This window comes from Salvelinus fontinalis, chromosome 6 (assembly GCF_029448725.1).
Source record: "Salvelinus fontinalis isolate EN_2023a chromosome 6, ASM2944872v1, whole genome shotgun sequence".
In the NCBI taxonomy this organism is placed as follows: Eukaryota; Metazoa; Chordata; class Actinopteri; order Salmoniformes; family Salmonidae; genus Salvelinus; species Salvelinus fontinalis.
The window spans coordinates 25,561,993-25,585,550 of record NC_074670.1 but is presented as its reverse complement, the minus strand read 5'-3'; the positions used below and the strand labels follow the sequence as shown (position 1 = coordinate 25,585,550).

At 44.7% G+C, this 23,558-nt stretch overlaps 2 protein-coding genes across 2 annotated transcripts in view; one reads left to right on the top strand and one right to left on the bottom strand.

The window, feature by feature from the left end:
• Nucleotides 1-460: 460 nt before the first annotated feature.
• On the top strand, nt 461-2,881 carry LOC129857461 (von Willebrand factor D and EGF domain-containing protein-like). Its single transcript, XM_055925725.1, has 5 exons — nt 461-872; nt 1,080-1,175; nt 1,416-1,520; nt 1,808-1,903; nt 2,545-2,881. The coding sequence occupies exons 1-5, from the start codon at nt 632-634 to the stop codon at nt 2,652-2,654; spliced, it is 648 nt and encodes a 215-aa protein (XP_055781700.1). The 5' UTR covers nt 461-631; the 3' UTR covers nt 2,655-2,881.
• A 181-nt stretch (nt 2,882-3,062) lies between these two features.
• vwde (von Willebrand factor D and EGF domains) overlaps nt 3,063-23,558 on the bottom strand; it is a 30,641-nt gene continuing 10,145 nt past the window's right edge. Inside the window, exons 3-31 of the mRNA XM_055925723.1 lie at nt 20,549-20,780; nt 20,028-20,093; nt 19,061-19,293; nt 18,531-18,620; nt 18,202-18,352; nt 17,775-17,992; nt 16,968-17,041; nt 16,550-16,823; nt 16,012-16,214; nt 14,785-15,653; nt 14,421-14,557; nt 14,115-14,279; nt 13,657-13,761; nt 12,677-12,791; nt 11,863-12,125; nt 11,170-11,389; nt 10,765-10,899; nt 10,370-10,633; nt 9,672-10,103; nt 6,253-6,348; nt 5,994-6,089; nt 5,651-5,746; nt 5,403-5,498; nt 5,194-5,289; nt 4,927-5,022; nt 4,635-4,730; nt 4,423-4,518; nt 4,205-4,302; nt 3,063-4,130 (exon numbers count right to left, since the gene is read on the bottom strand). Coding sequence (XP_055781698.1) covers nt 4,116-4,130; nt 4,205-4,302; nt 4,423-4,518; nt 4,635-4,730; nt 4,927-5,022; nt 5,194-5,289; nt 5,403-5,498; nt 5,651-5,746; nt 5,994-6,089; nt 6,253-6,348; nt 9,672-10,103; nt 10,370-10,633; nt 10,765-10,899; nt 11,170-11,389; nt 11,863-12,125; nt 12,677-12,791; nt 13,657-13,761; nt 14,115-14,279; nt 14,421-14,557; nt 14,785-15,653; nt 16,012-16,214; nt 16,550-16,823; nt 16,968-17,041; nt 17,775-17,992; nt 18,202-18,352; nt 18,531-18,620; nt 19,061-19,293; nt 20,028-20,093; nt 20,549-20,780 — 5,127 coding nt within the window. The 3' untranslated portion in view covers nt 3,063-4,115. The remainder of the gene's footprint in view (nt 4,131-4,204; nt 4,303-4,422; nt 4,519-4,634; nt 4,731-4,926; nt 5,023-5,193; nt 5,290-5,402; nt 5,499-5,650; nt 5,747-5,993; nt 6,090-6,252; nt 6,349-9,671; nt 10,104-10,369; nt 10,634-10,764; nt 10,900-11,169; nt 11,390-11,862; nt 12,126-12,676; nt 12,792-13,656; nt 13,762-14,114; nt 14,280-14,420; nt 14,558-14,784; nt 15,654-16,011; nt 16,215-16,549; nt 16,824-16,967; nt 17,042-17,774; nt 17,993-18,201; nt 18,353-18,530; nt 18,621-19,060; nt 19,294-20,027; nt 20,094-20,548; nt 20,781-23,558) is intronic.

Below are 23,558 nucleotides of genomic sequence, written 5' to 3'. Positions count from 1 at the left end.
GCAAGATCACCATGCGCAATGCCACACGTCGGCTAGAGTGGTATAAAGCTCGCCACCACTGGACTCTGGAGCAGTGGAAATGCATTCCCTGGAATGATGAATCATGCTTCACTATCTTCACAGGACGAATCTGGGTTTGGCGGATGAATCTGGGTTTGGCGGATGCCCACGTTCGTTCATTGGAATTGTCCATCTATAGCAGCAAAAGGGGACCAACTCCATATTAATGCCCATGATCTTGGAATGAGATGTCGGACGGACAGGTGTCCACATACTTTTGGCCATGTTGTGTATGTATGCCCCCAATGCAATAATTGTATAATCCAACCTTTTATTAGCATTAGCTAGTTCAAATATGTCACGAAAACCACTATTTCTATCCGTTTGCGTCACTTTCAACGAGGGACTTTTATTTGAAAGCCAAACCGCAAATTCCACTATTGTTGTTAATCGACATTGTGGCAAGCTTCACATAGGTCCCGTCCTCTCCGTATCCTTTCTCTCGACTGACTAACATCTGCTGTAGTATCTCTGTCCATCAGTGGGGGCGACGTGGAGAGAAACCTTGAGGTGTCATTGTTCGAAGAACTTCGTTTCAACCCCAGTTCCCATTGTCCACTAAGTGAAGAGGATGGTGCTCGCTCGCTGCTGCTTTCCTGCGTCGATAAAGATGAACGTCGCGCTGCTGGCCTGCTTGGTTGCGCTTGTGGGCATCTGCTTTGCGCGCTCGGACGCTCCGCGAGGGGTGGCGGTGCCCTTTGTTTTTGACCTCAAAGCGACGTGTGACCCTCCGTGCCAACATGCTGGCATCTGCATCCGAAACAACACCTGCTTCTGTTCTCGCGGCTATGAGGGAGAGACCTGCCAGTATGGTGATGTTACAACTTTATATTTACCTAGAAAGGAGACAGTAAACAAAATAGCCAAACAAGAAAAGAAAAGTGATGCATTGGAGAGTATATGAAATATGTATATCATATATTTTATGATATATATTTTATTTTATATACATGTGATGCAAAAGTTGCATGACTTACTGAGTGAGTGCTGATGAATATATTGTCTGTTGTTTTGAACAGCTAACTGCTATCCCAAATGTAAGAATGGAGGAGAGTGCCTTCGCCCTGGAAAATGCAGATGTCCTTCTGGATTTGGAGGAAAATATTGTCATAAAGGTACTTATCTAATTCTGTTAACCTTTTAGATATACAGTATGTTGGTTCTTGGTTAATCTTAAAAATCGGATTAAATATTGGTAACTACAGTAGGCTAGTAAAAGTAACCTAATATGTTTTATTTAGAGATAGTGTGGTTTGAAAGGGGTGGGGAGTTAAGTCTTAGTACTATAGTATAGGTTATGAACATGGACATGAAGAGCTAAGTGGATGATTTGATTTTATGTCTATCTTTTCCAGTGAAATGTGATAGTGGATGCTGGAACGGTGGCGACTGCATCGCTGTGAACGGAGTGGCCAAGTGCATCTGCCCCTCCAGCTGGACTGGCTCCAAATGCCAAGAGGGTTTGTTTACCTCCTTAATTAGCCTAATCCACACAGAGGTGAAACCAGCAGTGAGACTGGTTGCTCAGCTGGCCTATTAATCAACAGTAGCATATTAATCCTCTCCGGAACCCTCTGACAACTTCATTGAAATGCTAAGATGCCTTCACACATACTAAAACAATGAAGAATAGTTGATTCAATTACGACCGAATGGGACAAAGAAAACGCTTCACATGGCCAAAGGTATAATGGTGATTTATTGGTTCCCAGAATGTTGAGAATGCGTTGTTGCGATGTTTCCCCAGCGATCTGTCCCCAGGGGTGCAGGAACGGGGGCAGCTGTGTGGCCCCAGGAATCTGCAGCTGTCCAGAGGGCTGGCTGGGTGGAGCCTGCCACACTGGTGAGTGAGATCTTAAGATGAATGCACTAACTGTGAGTCGCTCTGGATACGAACGTCTGCTAAATTACAAAATGTAATGTAAAACGTGAGAATCATACACAGTTCACTCTTATACACTCTCATATATTTGGCACACAACCAACATACACTATACACATTTTCAGACATGCACTTTCTTACTCTGACCCCAACAGACACACAACCACGGTAAATTATGCACACACTTGCAGACACACTTACACAGATACAGGCAACAGGCCAAATAAATGTATAACCCATAACTGGAGCCTAATCACTGATCTGTTCTGGATGTGTGTTATGTGTGTTAATTTTTATCACACTGACACACTTGGGTCAAACAATAGATAGCAGAGAAATTAATCAGGCATGCTAAATAATAACAAGTATAAATCTGACTGTCCTTTATCCTGAAAGAATCTACTGAGTGAGAAACATGTCAATATGAGATACCTGTTGAAAATTACTGTTTTGAGATTTTGTTCTCAGAGCTGTCTTTCCCCAGATGTGAAGAGGCCACGAGACTACATAGTGAGCCCTCCTTCCTCTCTTTCTTAATGTAACATCCCTTTTTCTCATTTCCCCCTCCCTCCGTCTCTCTTCCCTCTCTCTCTATCTTGCAGCTGTGTGTCACCGGCCCTGTCTGAATGGAGGCAAGTGTTTGTCTCCCGATTTGTGCCGCTGTCGCCCTCCTTACTCTGGACCACACTGTGAGGAGAGGAAGGTGTTTTAAACCCTTTAGGGGTCAGAGGTCAAAGAGGACCAGTCAGAGGCCATGTAGAACCGTATTCATTCCAAATCTGGTGCTTTAGATATCGTCTCTCTGCCTTTTGTAAAAATGTTTTTTTTATAAAGAACCACAGATTTTTGTGTTAACAATAACATTTGACTGTTAACTTAATATCTACTATACAATTTTGGGTTTGTGCTATATAATGAATAAAATGTGGATAAAAGGTTTATTGTTATTTTCTTTTGAAATCATTTCTTATCATGCAGTCAGATGATTTACAGTAAAACAACACTCAGCGAACTGCTTTTACTAACAATATACTGTAGCCAATTAATAGTATAACTAAATTGTTACAAAAGTGTACTTCCATCCCTTACCGTATTGTATTTCAACCATTCAACGTGTTACTTAAAGCAAATGACACAATAACTTTTTTATTTTGTTTCCATATGCGTGATTTACAACAATGCAGTGTAAATGTTAAAATAACAAATGTTTTGACCTATGTACAGTATAATGTACAAAATTGATCAAGTATATCTGAATTGATACTTACAACAGATCTCGTCAACAGTTACAAAACAATTGCAGACAAGTGGCCCTAAATATCAAACAAGCTAATAACATTTCCAAGGCAGGTGTGATGTATAAAGAAGAATGGTGTTATTTCTCAATACATATTAAGTATGAAACAGTGCACAACAGCTTAGGCAACAAACAAAAAAAACTTTCTGTACCACAATAAACCAGAGCTGAAAAAACTTTGGTCAAATCAATAACAAGAAACAACAAAACAAAAAGAAAAGTGGGTATTAATATCTTATAAAGCCAGATTGTTTTTCAATAAACCATCAACTAGTTTTTCATCTGATTCTCTTCTCTTACTCCAACATAATACTGTGTGCAGTAACACTTTTGTATAAAAGCCTTGGATAAGGACTATAAAACACATTTGTATGCATTAAAATACATGAATTAATGTCTATGTTAGATGACATAGTTTGGCTGCATTTACACAGGCAGCACATTTATGATATTTTGCCCAATTATTGTCAAACGAGCTGATCTGATTGGTCAAAAGACCAATTCGTGGAAAAAGATCAGACTTGGGCTGCCTGTGTAAACGTAGCTTTTGAGACATCAACACGATTGGCATAAACATTTCTGAATTGCTATGCAGTGTTTAAGACAGTATTATGCATTGTTTATGAATATGTTATGCATTTCTTATGCAAGGGCTTTACATCAATGTGCTACCTTGAGCATTGAGGTAGTAACAAAACAGGGACAATTAGATACGTGCAATATATCCAGTCCCCCTGTTAATGTACAAAGATACACACACACACAAGCACACACACACATACAGGCACACACACTCCACAATCACACACTGCCTAATAAGGACTCTCTACTTGCGTTGTGTATTTTGTAAAACTTCTGCATCTTCAGTCATTTCCCTTATGCAAGAGCGGCCTACAAAAGAGCAAAGAGATTTTACAGTACATAATCCCCCAACAATAAAAAAACAACTGTGGCCCATTGCTCACCTTTAACCCACAGGTGACACCAGTGTACCCGTTGCGGCAGTGGCAGAAGTTGGGCAGGACACACCTTCCCCCATTGAGGCATCTCTGCTTACAGATGGCTGTCCGTCAGGCAGAAGGAGGAAATAGTATAGAACTCAATATAAGTACAGGATAAAAGTATATAGCTATGTATTGAAACTTGGCAGCAATATATCATATTGAATGAGAGAAAGACTCACCAGACTGACACTGTAGGCCTTCCCATCCTGTGGAACAGTGGCAGGTGTTGGGTCCCACACACTCACCACCGTTCTTACACTTCTGCAGGCACACGGCTAAATACACGCACACAAACACACGCACACACACAGAGTTGCTTAGCATTGTAAAGGCATCTTTACATGGTGACAGGTTCAGGTTAACAGTGGTTGCACATTATGTTGTCACTCACGAATGTTACACCTCTTTCCCCTCCACCCTGAAGCACAGGAGCAGGAGTTGGGCCCCACACACTTCCCCTTGTTCATGCACATGGGGTCGCACACACCTGAAAGACACAATGCAACATGCATTTTTTGGCTCAATTAACATAACTGCATGTACATACTAGCTTGCTACAGGGTTATTACAATTAGGTAATTTCACATGTATTTACGTTGGTATAGGGCCTATAACCATTTAATACTACATGGATAGACAGTGATGTGGGGTGTTTGGTTGTGTTGGGTGGCAGTGGCTCTTACTCTTCTGACACCGCTTCCCTGTGTAGCCCCCGGGGCAGGAGCACACGTTGTTCCTCATACACTGACCTCCGTTCTTACAGGGATGACTGCACACAGCTGGAGTGCACGGCACACAGTGACACAGCTACAGTTATACCTCACTAAACCACAGTACCACCATGCAATGGACTTCTGTGCAAATTGACAGATCAATCGCTAATAGGGGAACAGTAGAATGTGTCATTATCAATTGAGGTTATTGATTGTCAGTGTGACACCTATTCTTACCAATCTGACATTGGGAGCCATAGAAGCCACTGGGACAGGCGCAGATGTGGGGTTTGATACAAGTCCCACCATTCAAACACACTGGATTGCAGACAGCTAGAGGTGAAGACAATGGAATATTTAGACCATAGCTAAACATACTGTTGTCGAAAAGAGATATATTCGTCATGGGCTTCTAAGTAGAAACATGTGGTGTTGATTGGCGTTACCTGAGTTACATGTTGGTCCGTACCAGCCAGACTTGCACTTACACACATCGGGAGAAATACACTCCCCTCCGTTTTCACAGTGCCTGTTGCACACCACTGAACAGAGACACACATAGATACAGTTAACACACACAACTCCTAACCCCTATACACACATTCCATTTTTTTAGGAATCAGACTGGTTTCGATAATTGTAGGGAAACATGATACATGCCAGAAAGGGTCATATGGATTGAATTATCTCTCACTGATTTCACATCTTGGTCCCACGTAACCGTAAGGACAGGTGCAGAGATTCCTGACCAGACATGTTCCTCCATGCTGGCAAGATGGCTCACAGTTAGCTACAAACACAGCAACCAAGGGGTGTACAGAGCATCCAGTAAGAAAAGGAGAATATATACAATATTTACAATGGAGAACATATAGCCTGTACCCAGATCTGTTTGTGCTATCTTACCAACTCATATTACGTCATTGTCAAGCCACACAATGAGTGACAATGAGTTGGCAAGTTAGCACAAACAGATTTGGGGCCAGGATATAGAGTACATAGTTAGAGTTCAAATATGTGTGGGATGATATGTTTACCTTCCTCACATGTTGGCCCGCTGTAGCCCATGGGACAGACACACACATCTGGGTTGACACACTTCCCCTGGTTCTTGCAGTCCGGTCGGCAGACAGCTGAGAAGGTAGAAGGTTAATAGAACTTACAACTTCTATGTGTAACTGAAAAGAACTTATTCTAATTTACAGACATTTTTGCAGAAGTTACTTTGTAACTCTCATAAAGAGCCATAAGAATAGAAACTCAGCTGTCTCGTCCAACCCTGACTGTTGTCCCCACCTATGTGGCAGTTATATCCGGTATAGCCTTCTTTACAAGTGCAGGTATTGGGTAGAGAGCACTCCATATTCCTTCCACATGGATACCGGCACACAGCTGGAAAACACCACAAACAGTTTCATTGGAACCTACAGTATACAGTGGCTTGCGAAAGTATTCACCCCCCTTGGCATTTTTCCTATTTTGTTGCCTTACAACCTGGAGTTAAAATATATTTTTGGGGGGTTTGTATCATTTGATTTACACAACATGCCTACCACTTTGAAGATGTAAAATATTTTTTCTTGCGAAACAAACAAAATAAGACAAAAAAACGGAAAACTTGAGCATGCATAACTATTCACGCCCCCAAAGTCAATACTTTGTAGAGCCACCTTTGGCAGCAATTATTACAGCTGCAAGTCTCTTGGGGTATGTCTCTATAAGCTTGGCGCATCTAGCCACTGGGATTTTTGCCCATTCTTCAAGGCAAAACTGCTCCAGCTCCTTCAAGTTGGATGGGTTCCGCTGGTGTACAGCAATCTTTAAGTCATACCACAGATTCTCAATTGGATTGAGGTCTGGGCTTTGACTAGGCCATTCCAAGACATTTAAATGTTTCCCCTTAAACCACTCGAGTGTTGCTTTAGCAGTATGCTTAGGGTCATTGTCCTGCTGGAAGGTGAACCGCCGTCCCAGTCTTAAATCTCTGGAAGACTGAAACAGGTTTCCCTCAAGAATTTCCCTGTATTTAGCGTCATCAATCATTCCTTCAATTCTGACCAGTTTCCCAGTCCCTGCCGAAGAAAAACATCCCCACAGCATGATGCTGCCACCACCATCCTTCACTGTGGGAATGGTGTTCTCGGGGTAATGAGAGGTGTTGGGTTTGCGCCAGACATAGCGTTTTCCTTGATAAGCAATATTTTAGTCTCATCTGAACAGAGTACCTTCTTCCATATGTTTGGGGAGTCTCCCACATGCCTTTTGGCGAACACCATAACGTGTTTGCTTATTTTTTTCTTTAAGCAATGTTTTTTTTCCGGCCACTCTTGGGTAAAGCACAGCTCTGTGGAGTGTAGGGCTTAAAGTGGTCCTATGGACAGATACTCCAATCTCCGCTGTGGAGCTTTGCAGCTGCTTCAGGGTTATCTTTGGTCTCTTTGTTGCCTCTCTGATTAATGCCCTCCTTGCCTGGTCTGTGAGTTTTGATGGGCGGCCCTCTCTTGGCAGGTTTGTTGTGGTGCAATATTCTTTCCATTTTTGAATAATGGATTTAATGGTAATTCGTGGGATGTTCAAAGTTTCTGATATTTTTTTATAACTCAACCCTGATCTGTACTTCTCCTCAACTTCGTCCCTGACCTGTTTCGAGAGCTCCTTGGTCTTCATGGTGCTGCTTGCTTGGTGGTGCCCCTTGCTTAGTGGTGCGGCAGACTCTGGGACATTTCAGAACAGGTATATACAGTTGAAGTCGGACGTTTACATACACTTAGGTTGGAGTCATTAAAACTCGTTTTTCAACCACTCCACACATTTGTTGTGCATGACACAAGTAATTCTTCCAACAATTGTTAACAGACAGATTACTTCACAATGGGTGGGTGGGTCAGAAGTTTACATACACTAAGTTGACCGTGCTTTTAAACAGCTTGGAAAATTCCAGAAAATTATGTCTTGGCTTTAGAAGCTTCTGATAGGCTAATTTACATCATATGAGTCAATTGGAGGTGTACCTGTGGATGTATTTCAAGGCCTACCTTCAAACTCAGTGCCTCTTTGCTTGACATCGTGGGAAAATCAAAAGAAATCAGCCAAGACCTCAGAAAAAAATTGTAGACCTCCACAAGTCTGGTTCATCCTTGGGAGCAATTTCCAAATGCCTAAAGGTGCCACGTTCATCTGTACAAACAATGGTACACAAGTATAAACACCATGGGACCACGCAGCTGTCACACCGCTCAGGAAGGAGATGCGTCCTGTCTCCTAAAGACGAACGTACTTGGTGCGAAAAGTGAAAATCAATCCCAGAACAACAGCAAAGGACCTTGTGAAGATGCTGGAGGAAACAGGTACAAATGTATCTATAGCCACAGTATAACGAGTCCTATATTGACATAACCTGAAAGGTCGCTCAGCAAGGAAAAAGCCACTGCTCCAAAATCGCCATAAAAAAAGCCAGACTACGGTTTGCAACTGCACATGGGGACAAAGATCGTACTTTTTGGAGAAATGTCCTCTGGTCTGATGAAACAAAAATAGAACTGTTTGGCCATAATGACCATCGTTATGTTAGGAGGAAAAAGGGGGATGCTTGCAAGCCGAAGAACACCAACCCAACCGTGAAGCACGGGGGTGGCAGCATCATGTTGTGGGGGTGTTTTGTTGCAGAAGGGACTGGTACACTTCACAAAATAGATGGCATCATTAGGAGGAAAATGATGTGGATATATTGAAGCAACATCTCAAGACATCAGTCAGGAAGTTAAAGCTTGGTCACAAATGGGTCTTCCAAATGGACAATGACCCCAAGCATACTTCCAATGTTGTGGCAAAATGGCTTAAGGACAACAAAGTCAAGGTATTGGAGTGATCATCACAAAGCCCTGACCTCAATCCTTTAGAAAGGCCTACAAACCTGACTCAGTTACACCAGCTCTGTCAGGAGGAATGGGCCAAAATTCACCCAATTTATTGTGGGAAGCTTGTGGAAGGCTACCCGAAACGTTTGACCCAAGTTAAACAATTGCAATTGCAATGCAACAAAATACTAATTGATTGAATGTAAACTTCTGACCCACTGGGAATGTGACGAAAGAAATAAAACCTGAAATAAATCATTCTCTCTACTAATATTCTGACATTTCACATTCTTTAAACACAGTGGTGATCCTAACTGACCTAAGACAGGGAATTTTTACTTGGATTAAATGTCAGGAAACGTGAAACACTGAGTTTAAATGTGTTTGGCTAAAGTGTATATAAACTTCCGACTTCAACTGTATATACTGAGATCATGTGACAGATCATGTGACACTTAGATTACACACACATGGACTTTATTTAACTAATTATGTGACTTCTGAAGGTATTTGGTTGCACCAGATCTTATTTAGGGGCTTCATAGCAAAGGGGGTGAATAGATATGCACGCACCACTTTTCCGTGTTTTATTTTGTAGAATTTTTTGAAATATGTTATATTTTTCATTTCACTTCACCAATATGGACTATTTTGTGTATGTCCATTACATGAAATCCAAATAAAAATACATTTAAATTACAGGTTGTAATGCAACAAAATAGGAAAAACACCAAGGGGGATGAATACTTTTGCAAGGCACTGTACGTTCATGTAAGGATTTGAATGTTAAAAAGATATGAAAAAAAGAACAAAGACCATATGAATGAAAAACAGACAACAAGAGTGCTAACCGCTAACCTTTGCAGGTGACCCCATCTCCAGTGTAACCATACGGGCAGCGGCCACACTTGAAGAAGCCTGAGACAGTGGGCTCGCAGGGCACACCGGAGAAGCAGGGCGAGTCCGCACAGGTCACTATGGGAGATGATGACCCCCACCTGACCCCGTGGCTGAGGTCAGGAGTCAGGTCCACCTTGCTGCTCTGACCTCGGTTGTGATTGGATGGGGTGGGGACTCTGGTGATAGTTTGATCCTGGGGGCTAATAGATGTCTTTCTCTCCACGGAGGGGACTCTCTTGCTACCCAATGAAGGCCCCTCAGTTTTTCTCCTGTTCTGGGAGGAGGAGGTAGAGGAAGAAGAGGAGGAGGTGGTGCCATTGATTTCCCTACTGGAGTCTTCCGTCACTTGGGGACGTCCATCTTCTCTGTTGGTGGTAACTGGCCTATGTCCTGTAAAACACTGGAAGTTAGAGGACAGAGCTTGAAAAGGAACTCAAATGGGATTTGTATCGAGCTATTATAACTCAATCGCCTCTATCAACTTACCCTGAAGACCTGCTGGCATACAGTTATCTTTGCTAGGAGCCAGCTATGAGCCAGCTATAAAACTATGAAATAAGCCCATATAAGCCCAGATATTTAATAACCTTATAATAAACACCAAAACACACAAACCCCTTTAGTCATCAGCTAAGTGATAAGGCGACCCTTCTCACCTGTTGTGGTGCTTCTACTACAGGTGTGTCCGTTGCCATGGAGCCCAGGTGGACAGGGTCCACAGATGTACCCTACTGACACGTGTTTGCTCTCGAAGCACTGCACCCCTGGGTAGCATGGTTGTCTGGAGCAGGGGGCCTGGCTTGATGGTTTAACCGTGCCAGAACCCTGGTGCCCTCCTGTGGGTACAGCGGGTACAGGCACGGTCACTCTATGAATAGGCTCATAGTCATCACCCTTACCACTGGACGGCTCCGATTTAACTACAGGAGAAGAGGTAGAATATAATTATTCACAGTCAATAGAAATATATTGATAAAATAATGAGGGGTGGAGGTGAGAGGATATGTGTAGAGAAACAGAGAGAAACAGAGACAGGGAGAGTGGGACCCACTGCAGCTCTTCCCGTCCCCAGTGTAACCCTCTGGACAGGAGTCACAGGTGAATGAGCCCAGTGTGTTTTTGCAGCCCACCCCAGGGAAGCACGGCTCTGCGGCACATTCATCCACATCCTCTCTACAGGTATGACCTGGAACACAAAAACAACATGAATGACAACTCAGCCTTCCACACACACAGATTGTAATCTACTAACAAAACATCAAAATCGAAATTCACTGAACTAGATAAGGAAATCTGGCAATGCTTGTATCCAAACACTAAAAGAGTGGTCATAAGGAGTATGGTTCATAGAATGGTTCAAAGCATGCGAGACCCACAAATGAGCTGCAGTATTAGCATGGACAGCATGTACAACGTACAGTGTGTGTTGTAATTCTTTTGCTGTCATGTACAGTACCTGTCATTCCGGGGGGACAGATGCAGGAGAAAGAGTTGGGTCCGTCTATACACTTGACCAGACGGCAGGGGTTGGGTTTACAGTCGTCTATGTCCACCTCACACCGGTCCCCTGTGAAGCCAGCGGGACAGACACATAGGTACTCCCCGCTGCTAGAGGGGAGGTTGATGTTTGTAACACAGGAAGCTCCGTTCAGACAGTCACAGGGCCGCAGAGAGACCTGGACACACACACACACACACACACACACACACACACACACACACACACACACACACACACACACACACACACACACACACAAACACACACACAAACACAAACACGCATACACAAAGGAGTGGGAAGTGTTAGTAGAGCTTTAGTTTAATTCGCAAGCACTTTTAAATGGACATATAAGCATGAGGAAGAATGATTGACAATCCGTGAGTAATTACTGCATTTTAGTTTTGAATGTCTTGCTAACAGACATATCAAAGCAACAGACGCAGAAAGACTAGTACAGCGGCAGGCTGGACAATAAGGATTGTACATCTAGAGCTCCCTCTTGCGGTAGAAAAGCTGACAATCAAGGGAAATCTCTAGGAATCCCCATTCACAGAGTTAACAGAATCAAGTCAAGGAATTCGCATCCCAAGTTTCTTATTTTGGGAACATCCTTATTCAACAGTGTTCTCATCTTCTGAAACCTACCTGTACAGAGGCAAGCGTCTCAGCACTACAATCGTCTTTGATGGTGAACTGAAACGTCTGCTTGGAGGAGGCGGCAGCAGTGTCAGTAGCCTTCCAGATGAGCAGGCCAGTGGGGGAGAGGGAGGCGTCACTGGGGCCTGACTCCAGAGTGAACAGCACCACAGAGCCTTCTGGGTCCTGAGCCTGCAGCTGGTACACAAAGTTCTCTCCCTGGAACGTCTGCAGATGCCCCTGGACTGACTGAAACACTGGTGGCTCATTCTCTTCCAGGAGCAGAATAGTAATATTTAGTAATAACGTTAATAATTTCATCATTAAAGTCCATATCATTATCTGAGGTACAAAATATACAATAATTTTCCCTTTATTTCAACTTGTTTATTGATATGTTTATCTATCTTTGTAAATTGTTCTATTCCTAATTTGAACCAGTTGTATTCATTTCTATAATATACTCTGATTGATCTGGAGTGATTTGGCCTCATTTTGTATAAGCACTCAAATCAAAACACAGCACAAAGAACACATTGAGTCAACCACAATTACAGTACCCAGAGTCCTGATGTTACTATAATGAGTCTGACCCCATTAACACCCTGTTCTCTATAGCATGGCCAACGCTGAGCTGTAGACATATTGCAGAGACCAATGCAGCCATATGTGTTCTCTGTGACTGTGTGCTGTCGTCAGTAGTGGGTGGCAGCAAACACCTTTCAGTTTGCGTGGTGTGAATTTGTATAGAGATGCTGTTGTATAATGCAAACAGCAGCTGTAGAGTAAAAGTACGTTATAAGTAAGAGGATATTGTACTTACTCTCAGCGATGGACCATGTGTATTTGGAGGAGTCTGGTCGGCATATCAGGCAAGGGCTGCTGGGATTGAGGTCTCCCTCTCCATAACACACACTGTCAATGTTGCATGTTTTCTCCTGGGAATTGATTGATACACAGTAACAAAATTGGCATGTATCTGTCTGCCTTTTAGAAAAGATAAAAACATCTGTTCTTGCCATTGAAATAGGAACCAGGAACACTTTTCGGGCCAACAAGAGAACAAGGGCTGGCAATGTCTTACTGCATACACACACAAGTGAACCTTGACAATCACACTGTACATGTGGATTGGGCTAAAACACCTAATTGTTTCCTGTGTTAAGAGATGCCAGAGAGATAATCAATCAGAGCATTGGCCACTTTTCGTTTGGGTGATAAATGTTCTGTTTGAGTTCTTCAGAAGAAACTGTTTGGCACGCATAACGAGGAGGAGTGGTGCTCGTATAGCACATGGGGATGTGTGAAACGTACTCGTCAGCATGAAGCGTCTCCACTTGCGCCACATAGCTAGCTTTTTGTGTGGCGCAGACTGGTAAGACGCTTCGGGCTGAGGAGTACGTTTCACACATCCCCATGTGCTACACTCACAGTTAGTTTTAAGAGGGTCCGGGCCCATGTGCTGGTTTTTCCTGGTGGGAAAGGGGCCTGAAATTTGAGCTAGCTTGAACATCTGTTGAATGTCCCACAACATAATGTACAGTATCTGTTGAATGTTAGTGGCTGAAAAAGAACCCAAACTACAAAAAGCTGATTCATGCATCCTCAGGCTGAGAACATGTTCTCAATCAACTTGGAAAACACAAGGAACAAGGACATGAAAAAAGGGGGGGGAAGTTACCTTAGTTACAAGTATTGAATCATTTAAAGTCAGATTCGAATCATTAAACAACACATTCTGATCATGCTACCAGAAACGTTGATACAATTAAAACCCTGAGAAAAACCCCAAGGGAAACCCACCCTGGAGGTACAGAGAACGTCAGCATTGAGTGTGCAGATCTGACAGGCTCCATCGAACAGGGTCAGGATCTTGGCGTTGCTGTAGCCGTAGCCGTCGTTGGACACCTGCCAAGACAACATTAATGACTTATTATCAGTGACTACTGGTAATAAACATTTACAGAAGCTACTACAATAAGTACGGGTATCTTGTCCAGGTTGCACCTTCTTGAAAACATCTGGTAGGTGTGCAAACAAACCATATTACAACACTAGGCCAGAACCTTGCCCTGATGCCAACAGTACTATTGTTTAGGGCTCTCTTACCCAGCTGTATTTTATGGGGGATTTGCCCATTCACAAATGAGTCTGGACCCATTGGTGGGTTGGGACCTTTTGGGTAACAGCTTAAGACTGGCTCCTGGTTAGAAACGGTATAAACATTAATGCGATGTGCTGCATAGTGTTGTTCCACTAACTTTGATCTGCCAGCGAGCGAGGGGTCTGTCGGTGGCCGTATCCAGGTCCAGGCCTGCAATGGCTTGTCTGTACTCCAGGGGGAGCTGACACTCCAAAACTGACACATCCAGGAAGGTAGCCAGGGTAAATTGAGGTTCGTCCAGGGTCCACTCACCATCCACAAACTGGACACACGCAGACAGAGACAGGTGGGGACACTTGGGTCAGAAGTACTGTGCTACAGAAATTAATATCACAAATATGGAGGTGTGTGTGTGTGTGTGTGTGTGTGTGTCAGTGTGTATGTGTGTGATGTAGTATGGTACCTTTTCCTTCAAAAATTCACACTTGAGTTCATAGGAGTCTTTGAAGCCTTGTCCAAAGACCTGTACAGTGGAGCAGTCACTCTGCCTGACATCACACAGTCCCTCGTTCTCCAGCTCTGTGATCTCTGGAGTCTGGTCTTCACCATCCCAAACGACACCAAAAACAGACAGAAATGACAAGCAAAAAAAATGTCAGCAGGTTTAAAATATATAATTTCACTAGGATTAGTAAATTACTGTGATTTGTCTTTCATTTTGATGAACTAACTATGAGCCAAACCCTGGTCTAGTGTTGACTTACAATATGTATGATTGACTTAGAGTATAGATGTGTGTTACAGATCCAACCCTACCCTCTTCTTACCAGAGATAACGCTGCAGTCGTAGGAGCCGAACCCGGGGAAGCACACACACCCCCACTCGGAGCACTGCCCATTCCCATTGCATAGATTAGGACACTTGAGGAAGGAAAGCATATCCTGGTGCTCTTCCTCTCTCCCCCTCTCCTCCACTAGCCTCCTCTCACACTCGTTCTCAAGCAGAGGCAGAGTGGCGCCCACCCAGGCCTGGTCGTCCTTTAGCTGGAGGTCGCTGACGCACATAGCCACCGCCTGGCTCACTATGGCCGGGCCTAAGAGCTGGCCGCAGCCCAGAGCCACGCTGGAGTTAGCCACGGCCCGCTGGCACTGAACCCTGGCCTGGAGCTGTGTCAGCCCAGACAGGGTGGGCCAGGTGGGGGGAGGGGAGGACTCGGGCCGGGCCGTCAGCTCGTGGTCCTCTGGGAAGAAGTAGGTGAAGCCCTCCAGGTCGGACTGGCTCAGGCTCTGGTAGGGCGTGTCGGGGAGGAACTGGTAGGACTGGCGCCTTCCACGGCTCCTCTGGTTGTTGGCTCCATGGCTGGAGCCTGTTAGAGTAGAGCCTCTCTCTACAGGCTGGGCGGCGGTGTCCTCGGCCCGGCCATGCTCTTTGGAGTTTCCTGAGAGGTGGTCGTGGTGGCCTTTGAACAGCTCTACTGAGTTGATGTATTCGGCAGTGACATCCAGAGTGGGGATGATACTGTGGAGTCTCACGTTGACGTGGTGAGAACAGGAGGAGTCGGAGCCAGGGATTGGCTGAGACCTGGTTCGCGGGGACGTGGGGCGGGACTCCTCTTCACAGTTACAGTACCTGCGAGGGTTTGAGGTGCTCTGATAGGATGGAACGGTGTCAAACAAGCTGCCACCAGGAGGGAGTCTGCCAGAAGAGAAATACATCCTTATCAGTTAGGATCTCGACGGAAATACATTCAACAAATAATAACGTAACACAACCACAGCTGAAAGAGCTCATGTAAAATGTTCAAAATGATTAATATCCATCGTTTAAAAGAACAGTCTCAGGTCCAGACTTGGTTGTTGCACTTGGAATGGGACAAAAGCCCGCTCCCGCTTTGCAGATCTAAAGAAACTGTATAGGCATAGGAATTACAATGAAAGCTGCAGTGCAATCACTGATAGGCTGGTTAGAACCATCACCACATATCTTCTTCAGATCTGCAAACTCCATAGCGTTAGGGGCTAGAGGTTGATTTGAGACTTGGCATCAGACTAACTTCCATTCAGAGATGAAGGCTGCTACGTCTTCGTTGTCCAGCACTGCGCCCCCTGCTGTGTGGAGGTCATTGTGGGTCTGTCCGTCATACGTCCCACACAGGCCCTGGGTTTGGCTCCAGTCGGAGCTGGGGGCCCTCAGGGTCAGACTCATGCCCCAGTCAGACACATCGGCACGCACAAACGCCCCAGACGAGAAGGTCATCTAGACAGAAAGGGGATTAGATCCTATTGTATTCTGTTGTATTTCATTTGATTTTGCCCTATTCCATTACAACTAAATGATTTTCTGCTTTCCAGTGCGTCGCTATATCATCACAGTCTGTGTCATATCATAATTAGCATAAACAATTGAATACCGTCTTTGCACTGTAAGTTTACACTGCCTTTCTCAACACCCTATTGGCTAATGACTACTACCTGTAGGCGTGGGCTTCAACTCTGTGACCTTTTCTTTTTCCTGCCACCACCAACTCATCGGAAGACAACTTTAATTGAATTAAATTTTTAATGTTACACTTTATTTATTTATTCACTCACTGTGACTTTGCGTCCTTGGTAAGACTCAGTGATGCGGATGCCGCTCTTGCCCACGTCCCTGTTCTTCACCGACAGGTGCGGCCTGGTGTGCCCCAGCTCTCCGTTGCACATGTCGAAGGCTATGACGTCACTGCCGTCTCTCGCCACGAAGCCGCACATGCACGAGGCGCCGTGGACAACGCTCCCACACTCCCACTGGCGCACATGGACCTCGAAAGGCTGCCTTGTGCTCTTGTACAACACAAACGTCCCGATCTGATAGTTGTCATACTGCCTGAAAGGAAATGCATGAAATGCATTAAACTACAGTATCAGTTACGGTAATGTGTATTCTTGTGATTGTTATCATATTTGCAGGCTAACATTGCCTTGAGTGCATCTATCATTTATGCTGACTATAAAGGAGTGACTGAAGTACCTGCCATCAAACGTGATGATGTGAGGATCAGTGAAAGAGTAGCAGTATGCAGAGGGAACATCTGTCACTGTGATCTGAAAACACAGAGAAAATATCACATATCAGATATTATTTATTTCATTTTCACATTCAGCTATCTAGTTGAGAAAATAAAGTGTGTACAGTGCAGGCTTATATGAGTGTGTTGGCAACTTACAGTTTGTGTATGGGCACTGTTGTAGTGAGCAAATGTACACTATACAGTGTATACAGCATCATTGTATATTGTGCATTGAGCGAGTTAAGTGTAACAACCTAGACTGGCCCCAGATCTGTTAACAACATAGGCTGGTGTCTCGCCTAATCCTGCTCCCTCCCTCCGGTGCTCGACTTTGTCAGTTTACTAACCTCCGGTCCTGGCTTCATTATTACGCACACCTGTTCCCCATCAATACGCACACCTGGTCGTCATTCCCTCCTTGATTACTCCCTCTTTATTTAGCCCTCAGTTGTCTTCAGACACTAGGTGTTATTGTTTTCTCTAACGTTCAGTACGCGCCTCATGTTTGTTCATCTGTATCGGTTCTTTATTAAACTCCCCTTCTGCACCTGTTTCCTGACTCCCAGCATATGCGTTACACCCAGATCTGTTAACAACCTAGACTGGTCCCAGATCTGTTTATGCTGTCTTGCAAAGTTTTATGGCAAACAGTGTGACAATGACCATAGGAGTTGGCAAGACAGCACAAACAGATCTGGGACCAGGCTAATGACAACCGTCACTCTCCTCCCAACCCATCACAAGGGTATTTTTTCCAGTTCCAGTACCTGCACACTCTGTGGTGTGTAGCCGCTCCAGAGGAAGTTGGATGTGACGATGGGTTTGACAAAGATCTGCGTTGTCCTGTCCCCGTCCCTGAGGAAGTCTGTGACCGCGCTGAGGTGAACCAGGGCCTGGCTACACACCCCGTTACGACACCCCAGGCTCTGGGAGAGATCCACCCGGCACGACGACAACACCACGTCTGGACCCAGCAGATCGTCTCCTACGGAGTAATAGATAATTTAATGGTTGTTGTCATTGGCTTTGTTTTTGTCTATTTCGTAGGGATACCAACATGTCAATATGCGTTCTCACTGGAGAATCAAGACGCTATGGAAATCAAACGTATTGCCAATTAAGAATACATTTTGAAGAATAAAACTTTACTGTGGTGATACTGTGAGTATGCAGGATTACTTACGAAGCCTTTACCTTGATTGCTTGTACTCAGGTGTAAGGAGAGAGTACACTGCTCTTTGGTGGAGGAGGAGGCACTGTCAGGGCAGGGGACAGGGATGGTACTCTCCACAGTCAACTCATAGTCTTTCCCATCCTCAGACACAGTAGTCACCTCTGGTCTCAACTGCAGAGACAAATCACAAGAGAAATTCTGATTAACCAGTGACTATTTAAAACAAAAAGGAGACATACAAACCCAGACCCAGAGAGAGAGACAGACAGACAGGCATGCACGCACACACAACTTACACACACTCAAACACCAAATCCTTGAAATAGTGTTCTCTATCTCTTTGACTTACCCTGATCCCGGCGAAGAACTCTTCGCTCTCCGCTGGGGTTCCCTGGATGTCCGGCGAGTCCAGAAAAAAACTGGAGCAACTGCAGTAAATCTGACAGAGAGGGAAGGACAGCCACAGCCGATCAAGAGGAAGAGAGAGGCTACAGTTCAGGATGTAGAAAAGCCTTTATAGTTGAAGCCAGGTAATATACATGATACCACAGGAAAACAAAACAACATGTCTGACAAGAGTTTCATAAAAGGATGACACGACAATATACTGTATAACTTTGATGGTTTTCAACAGGTTTTCAACACGGTCAGCTCGATTGCTCTATATCCTCATTTGTAAAAGAAATTCAATTCACTTTTGAGAGAGAGCTCGGAAGCTAGCCTTATTTTGGGCGTTTGACTGTTTTACAAGTGAAGTAGAAGCTACCCGTAACCACAAGTCTCGGATCAAATGACACCACCCCCGATCTTAACCTTAACCATTAGAGAGAGGAAAAATATCTGACCCTGCGTCAGTGGTTAGGGGTAACTTCTACCCACCTTGTCCCCCAGTCGGAGGTTGATCCCGTCCAGCTCGATGAAGGCAACGGTTTGGACAGTAGTCTCTTGTTTCAGTTCTTCTTTGATGCCTTGGGGGGAGAGGCGAGACCAGGCAACCACATAGCCTAGGGAGCTGTTCACGCTATGGCCCTCGAAGCTGCACTTCAGGTAGACGATGCTCCCAGAGAGCTCTGCTACTATCACAGGTACTGCTGGAGAAGGAGGCTGTTTGGCTGGAAGGGATAACGGAGTCGTGTTCAGTAGGGTACACCGAAGCAAAATGTTTAACAACATATTTTATTGGACAAAATTAGACAAAATGTCTTATTGGACAAAATGGGTAGTTTCACCCAGTTTTCTTCCTACTGAACATGTAACATGAACAAAGCCGGTAATAATGTATACAGTATTTGGGTGATATGAGATGATTGTGTTATAATAGAAGCTTGGCTGAATGTTTTTGTCCTGTGACCCATCAAGTAATCAAAATCTATATTTCAGGCAAAGATCCAGTCATCAGCTACTGCTTTCCGGTGGGTCCCAATATTTTGGTCTATTTCTGTAACTCTAATCAGGGAAAGGGGTCAACCATAACAAACCAAAAGAGTAGGTACCTAAATGGTAGGTACCTTCTCCTATTTATAGTATCCCTTCCAACTTGATAAAGTCTCTTGTGTGAATAAAAGTTAATTAAACCATCCACCTATGTCCCCAGCCCCCCTCCTCCTTCGCGCTAAAACCGGCAGGGGGATAATTCACGACCTCGCCGAGAGATGTCGTCATGGAGACGGGGCGAGGGAGGCAGGACACACATGCTTAGCTCATTAAGAGGACCTGTGAGGGGCCTGTTGCGCTGCATTCCACACCGCATGGCAATTCTGACGCGGATTGTTGTGGTGTCTGACTTTACCAAGGGCCTCCTATAGAGCCAGACAACACACAGTCAGGAGGCAGAGAGCTCACTCACCTTTACACGCTCCATCAACCTCCACCTCGTCAGGACCACACACCACCGCCGCAGAGTCTGACATCTCTACATGGTGAATGATAGCAGGACAATTAACAGACAATTAACAGTGGTGGTCTTAACAGTTAACACTACAGAGGTCTGAGTCACAAGCACATAAATAACAGTTTAATGAGTTACATGTGGTTAGTGCTGATTCTTTAGCGTTTTTACAGTTGTATCATGTCACCTTTACGCTATGAAAGTGATGCAGCACTACATCGTACTGTACTTCCGAGGTCAGCCCTAATCTTTTGAATGGGCTTGACGATTATATCATAAAATTAATGAAAACACGTTCATTTATACAATTATATTTGTGTTTGTGGATGAATTGCCTTTTATGACATTTTGGCGGTGAAGACCATTGCGTTACGTTTTTGCCCATTGTAGAAGAAAAAAACAATGCAGCCTCAATTTCATAGCATATGGAGCTCCTCATTGCCTCCACCTAAACAGACTATCGTAAACAGCTGCTGTACCCTGTGCGCAGTAGCCCATGCAACCCTGGGTGGGCTGGAGCAGGTAGACGTAGAAGTCTCCACAGTTGCGCACGGTGACAGGGATGCGGAACAGGCAGCAGTCCTTACTGCTGCTGAGGAAGAACTGCCAGGTGGCACAGGCCGTCAGATGCGTCACCTCCAGGGGCCGCGGAAGGCTCTCGCCCTCCCCCAGAGACAGCCAGACTGGGGCCTGGGTCCCACAGTGGTTCACCTGGTGGACACAGATAAAGACAATGGAGAACAGAATAAGACTACTTTAGCCTGGTTCCAGATCTGTTTGCGCTGTCTTGCAAACTTCTAGTCACTCAATGTGATAATAAGCAAGACAGCACAAATATGTCTGGGACCAGGCTAGTTTATACTGGGTGGTAATAATACAACCACATGGGTAATGATTGGTAGGGCGACACTTTGCAGGCAACAACTGCAATATGACACATGACAATGCCCTGGGAAGAAGAGGAACCTGACACCTCTGATGGATCCTTCAGTCTGCAGCACAGCGGGCAGCCCAGGGAAAATGAGGAACATCTTTCTCTCTCTCTCTCTCTCTCTCTCTCTCTGTCTAACCATGTCTCTCTCTAACCCTGTCTCTCTCTTTCTAAACTTGTCTCTCTCTCTCTCTCTCTAATTCTGTCTCCCCGTCTCTCTCCTGTCTCCCCGTCTCTCTCCTGTCTCTCGTCTGTCTCTCTTCTGTCTCTCTTGTCTCTCTCCTGTGTCTCTAATATCTCTCTCCTGTCTCTCGCTCTCTTTGGTCCTGTGCTTAATGCTGATACCATCCCAGGGTCCTCGGAACAAAGAGCCTATGTTCACTTCAAAGGGCAAGACTAGCACTCATGTTACCATTGCAATGACTTGGCTACTCACTGAAAAGTACTCAAGTGCAAGAAGAGCTGCTTAAGAAAAAATGTACAAAAAAAACTATGGTAAATTGTTTTATAAAAAGTAACACAATAAAATAACAATAATGAGGCTATATACAGGGGGTACCAGTACCGAGTCAATGTGCAGGGATACAGGTTAGTTAAGGTAATTTGTACATGTAGGTAGAGTTATTAAAGTGACTAAGCATGAACAATAAACAATGAGTAGCAGCAGTGTAAAAACAAGGGGGTGCATTTGATTAATTGTTCAGCAGTCTTATGGCTTGGGGGTAGAAGCTGTTAAGGAGCCTTTTGTACCTAGATTTGGCACTGTGGTACCACTTGCAGTGCGATAGCAGAGAGAACAGTCTATGACTTGGGTGAATAGAGTCTTTGACAATTTTTGGGCCTTCCTCTGACACCCTGCCTAGTTTATAGGTCCTGGATGGCAGGAAGCTTGATCCCAGTGATGTACTGGACGGTACTTGCTACCCTCTGTAGCACCTTACTGTCGGATGCCGAGCAGTTGCCATACAAGGCGGTGATGCAACCGGTCAGGATGCTCTCTATGGTGCAGCTGTATAACTTTTTTAGGATCTGGGGACCCATTTCAAATCTTTTCGGTCTCCTGAGGGGGAAAAGTTGTTATCATGCCCTCTTCATGACCTTCTTGGTGTGTTTGGACCATGATAGTTTGTTGGTGATGTGGACCTGCTCCACTACAGCCACGTCGATTATGAATAGGGGCGTGTTCGGCCCTCCTTTTCCTGTAGTCCACGATCAGCTCCTTTGTCTTGCTCAAGGTTGTTGTACTGGCACCACACTGCCAGACCTCTGACCTCCTCCCTATAGGCTGTCTCATCGTTGTCGGTGATCAGGCCTACCACTGTTGTGTTGTCAGCAAACTTAATGATGGTGTTGGAGTTATGCTTGGCCACGCAGTCGTGGGTGAAACAGGGAGTACAGGAGGGAACTAAACACGCACCCCTGAGGGGCCTCAGTGTTGAGGATCAGTGTGGCAGATGTGTTGTTGCCTACTTTTAGCACATAAGGTGGCCCGTCAGGAAGTCCAGGATCCAATTGCAGAAGGAGGTGTTTAGCCCCAGGGTCCTTAGCTTAGAGATGGGCATTGTGGGCACTATGGTGTTGAACGCTGAGCTGTAGTCAATGAACCGCATTCTCACATAGATGTTCCTTTTGTCCAGGTGGGAAAGGGCAGTGTAGAGTGCGATTAAGATTGCGTCATCTGTGGGTCTGTTGGGGCCGTATGCGAATTGGAGTGGGTCTAGAATTTCCGGGATGATGCACTTCATGGCTACAGACATGAGAGCTACTGGGTGGTAGTCATTTAGGCAGGTTACCTTCACTTTCTTGGGCACAGGGATTATGTGGTCTGCTTGAAACATGTAGGTATTAAAGTCTTGGTCAGGGAGAGGTTGAAAATGTCAGTGAAGACACTTGCCAGTTGGTCCGACCATGCTCTGAGTACATGTCCTGGTAATCCGTCTGTCCCTGCAGTCTTGTGAATGTTGACCTGTTAAAAGGTCTTGCTCACATCGGCTACGGAGAGCGTGATCACACAGTAGTCCGGAACAGCTGGTGCTCTCATGCATGCTTCAGTATATAATATATACGAAATGCTTCAGTCTGGTTTTAGACCCCATCATAGCACTGAGACTGCACTTGTGAAGGTGGTAAATTACCTTTTAATGGCATCAGACCGAGGCTCTGCATCTGTCCTCGTGCTACTAGACCTTAGTGCTGCCTTTGATACCATCGATCACCACATTCTTTTGGAGAGATTGGAAACCCAAATTGGTCTACACGGACAAGTTCTGGCCTGGTTTAGATCTTATCTGTCAGAAAGATATCAGTTTGTCTCTGTGAATGGTTTGTCCTCTGACAAATCAACTGTACATTTCGGTGTTCCTCAAGGTTCCGTTTTAGGACCACTATTGTTTTCACTATATATTTTACCTCTTGGGGATGTCATTTGAAAACATAATGTTAACTTTCACTGCTATGCAGATGACACACAGCTGTACATTTCAATGAAACATGGTGAAGCCCCAAAATTGCCCTCGCTAGAAGCCTGAAAACATTCTACTTTTAAACTCAGACAAAAC

Coding starts and splice junctions, on each gene's coding strand:
- LOC129857461 (XM_055925725.1), top strand. CDS start 632: ATGGTGCTCGCTCGCTGCTGCTTTCCTGCGTCGATAAAGATGAACGTC. Junction 1,521..1,807: donor TGGCTCCAAATGCCAAGAGG/GTTTGTTTACCT, acceptor ATGTTTCCCCAG/CGATCTGTCCCCAGGGGTGC. Junction 1,904..2,544: donor GGGTGGAGCCTGCCACACTG/GTGAGTGAGATC, acceptor TCTATCTTGCAG/CTGTGTGTCACCGGCCCTGT.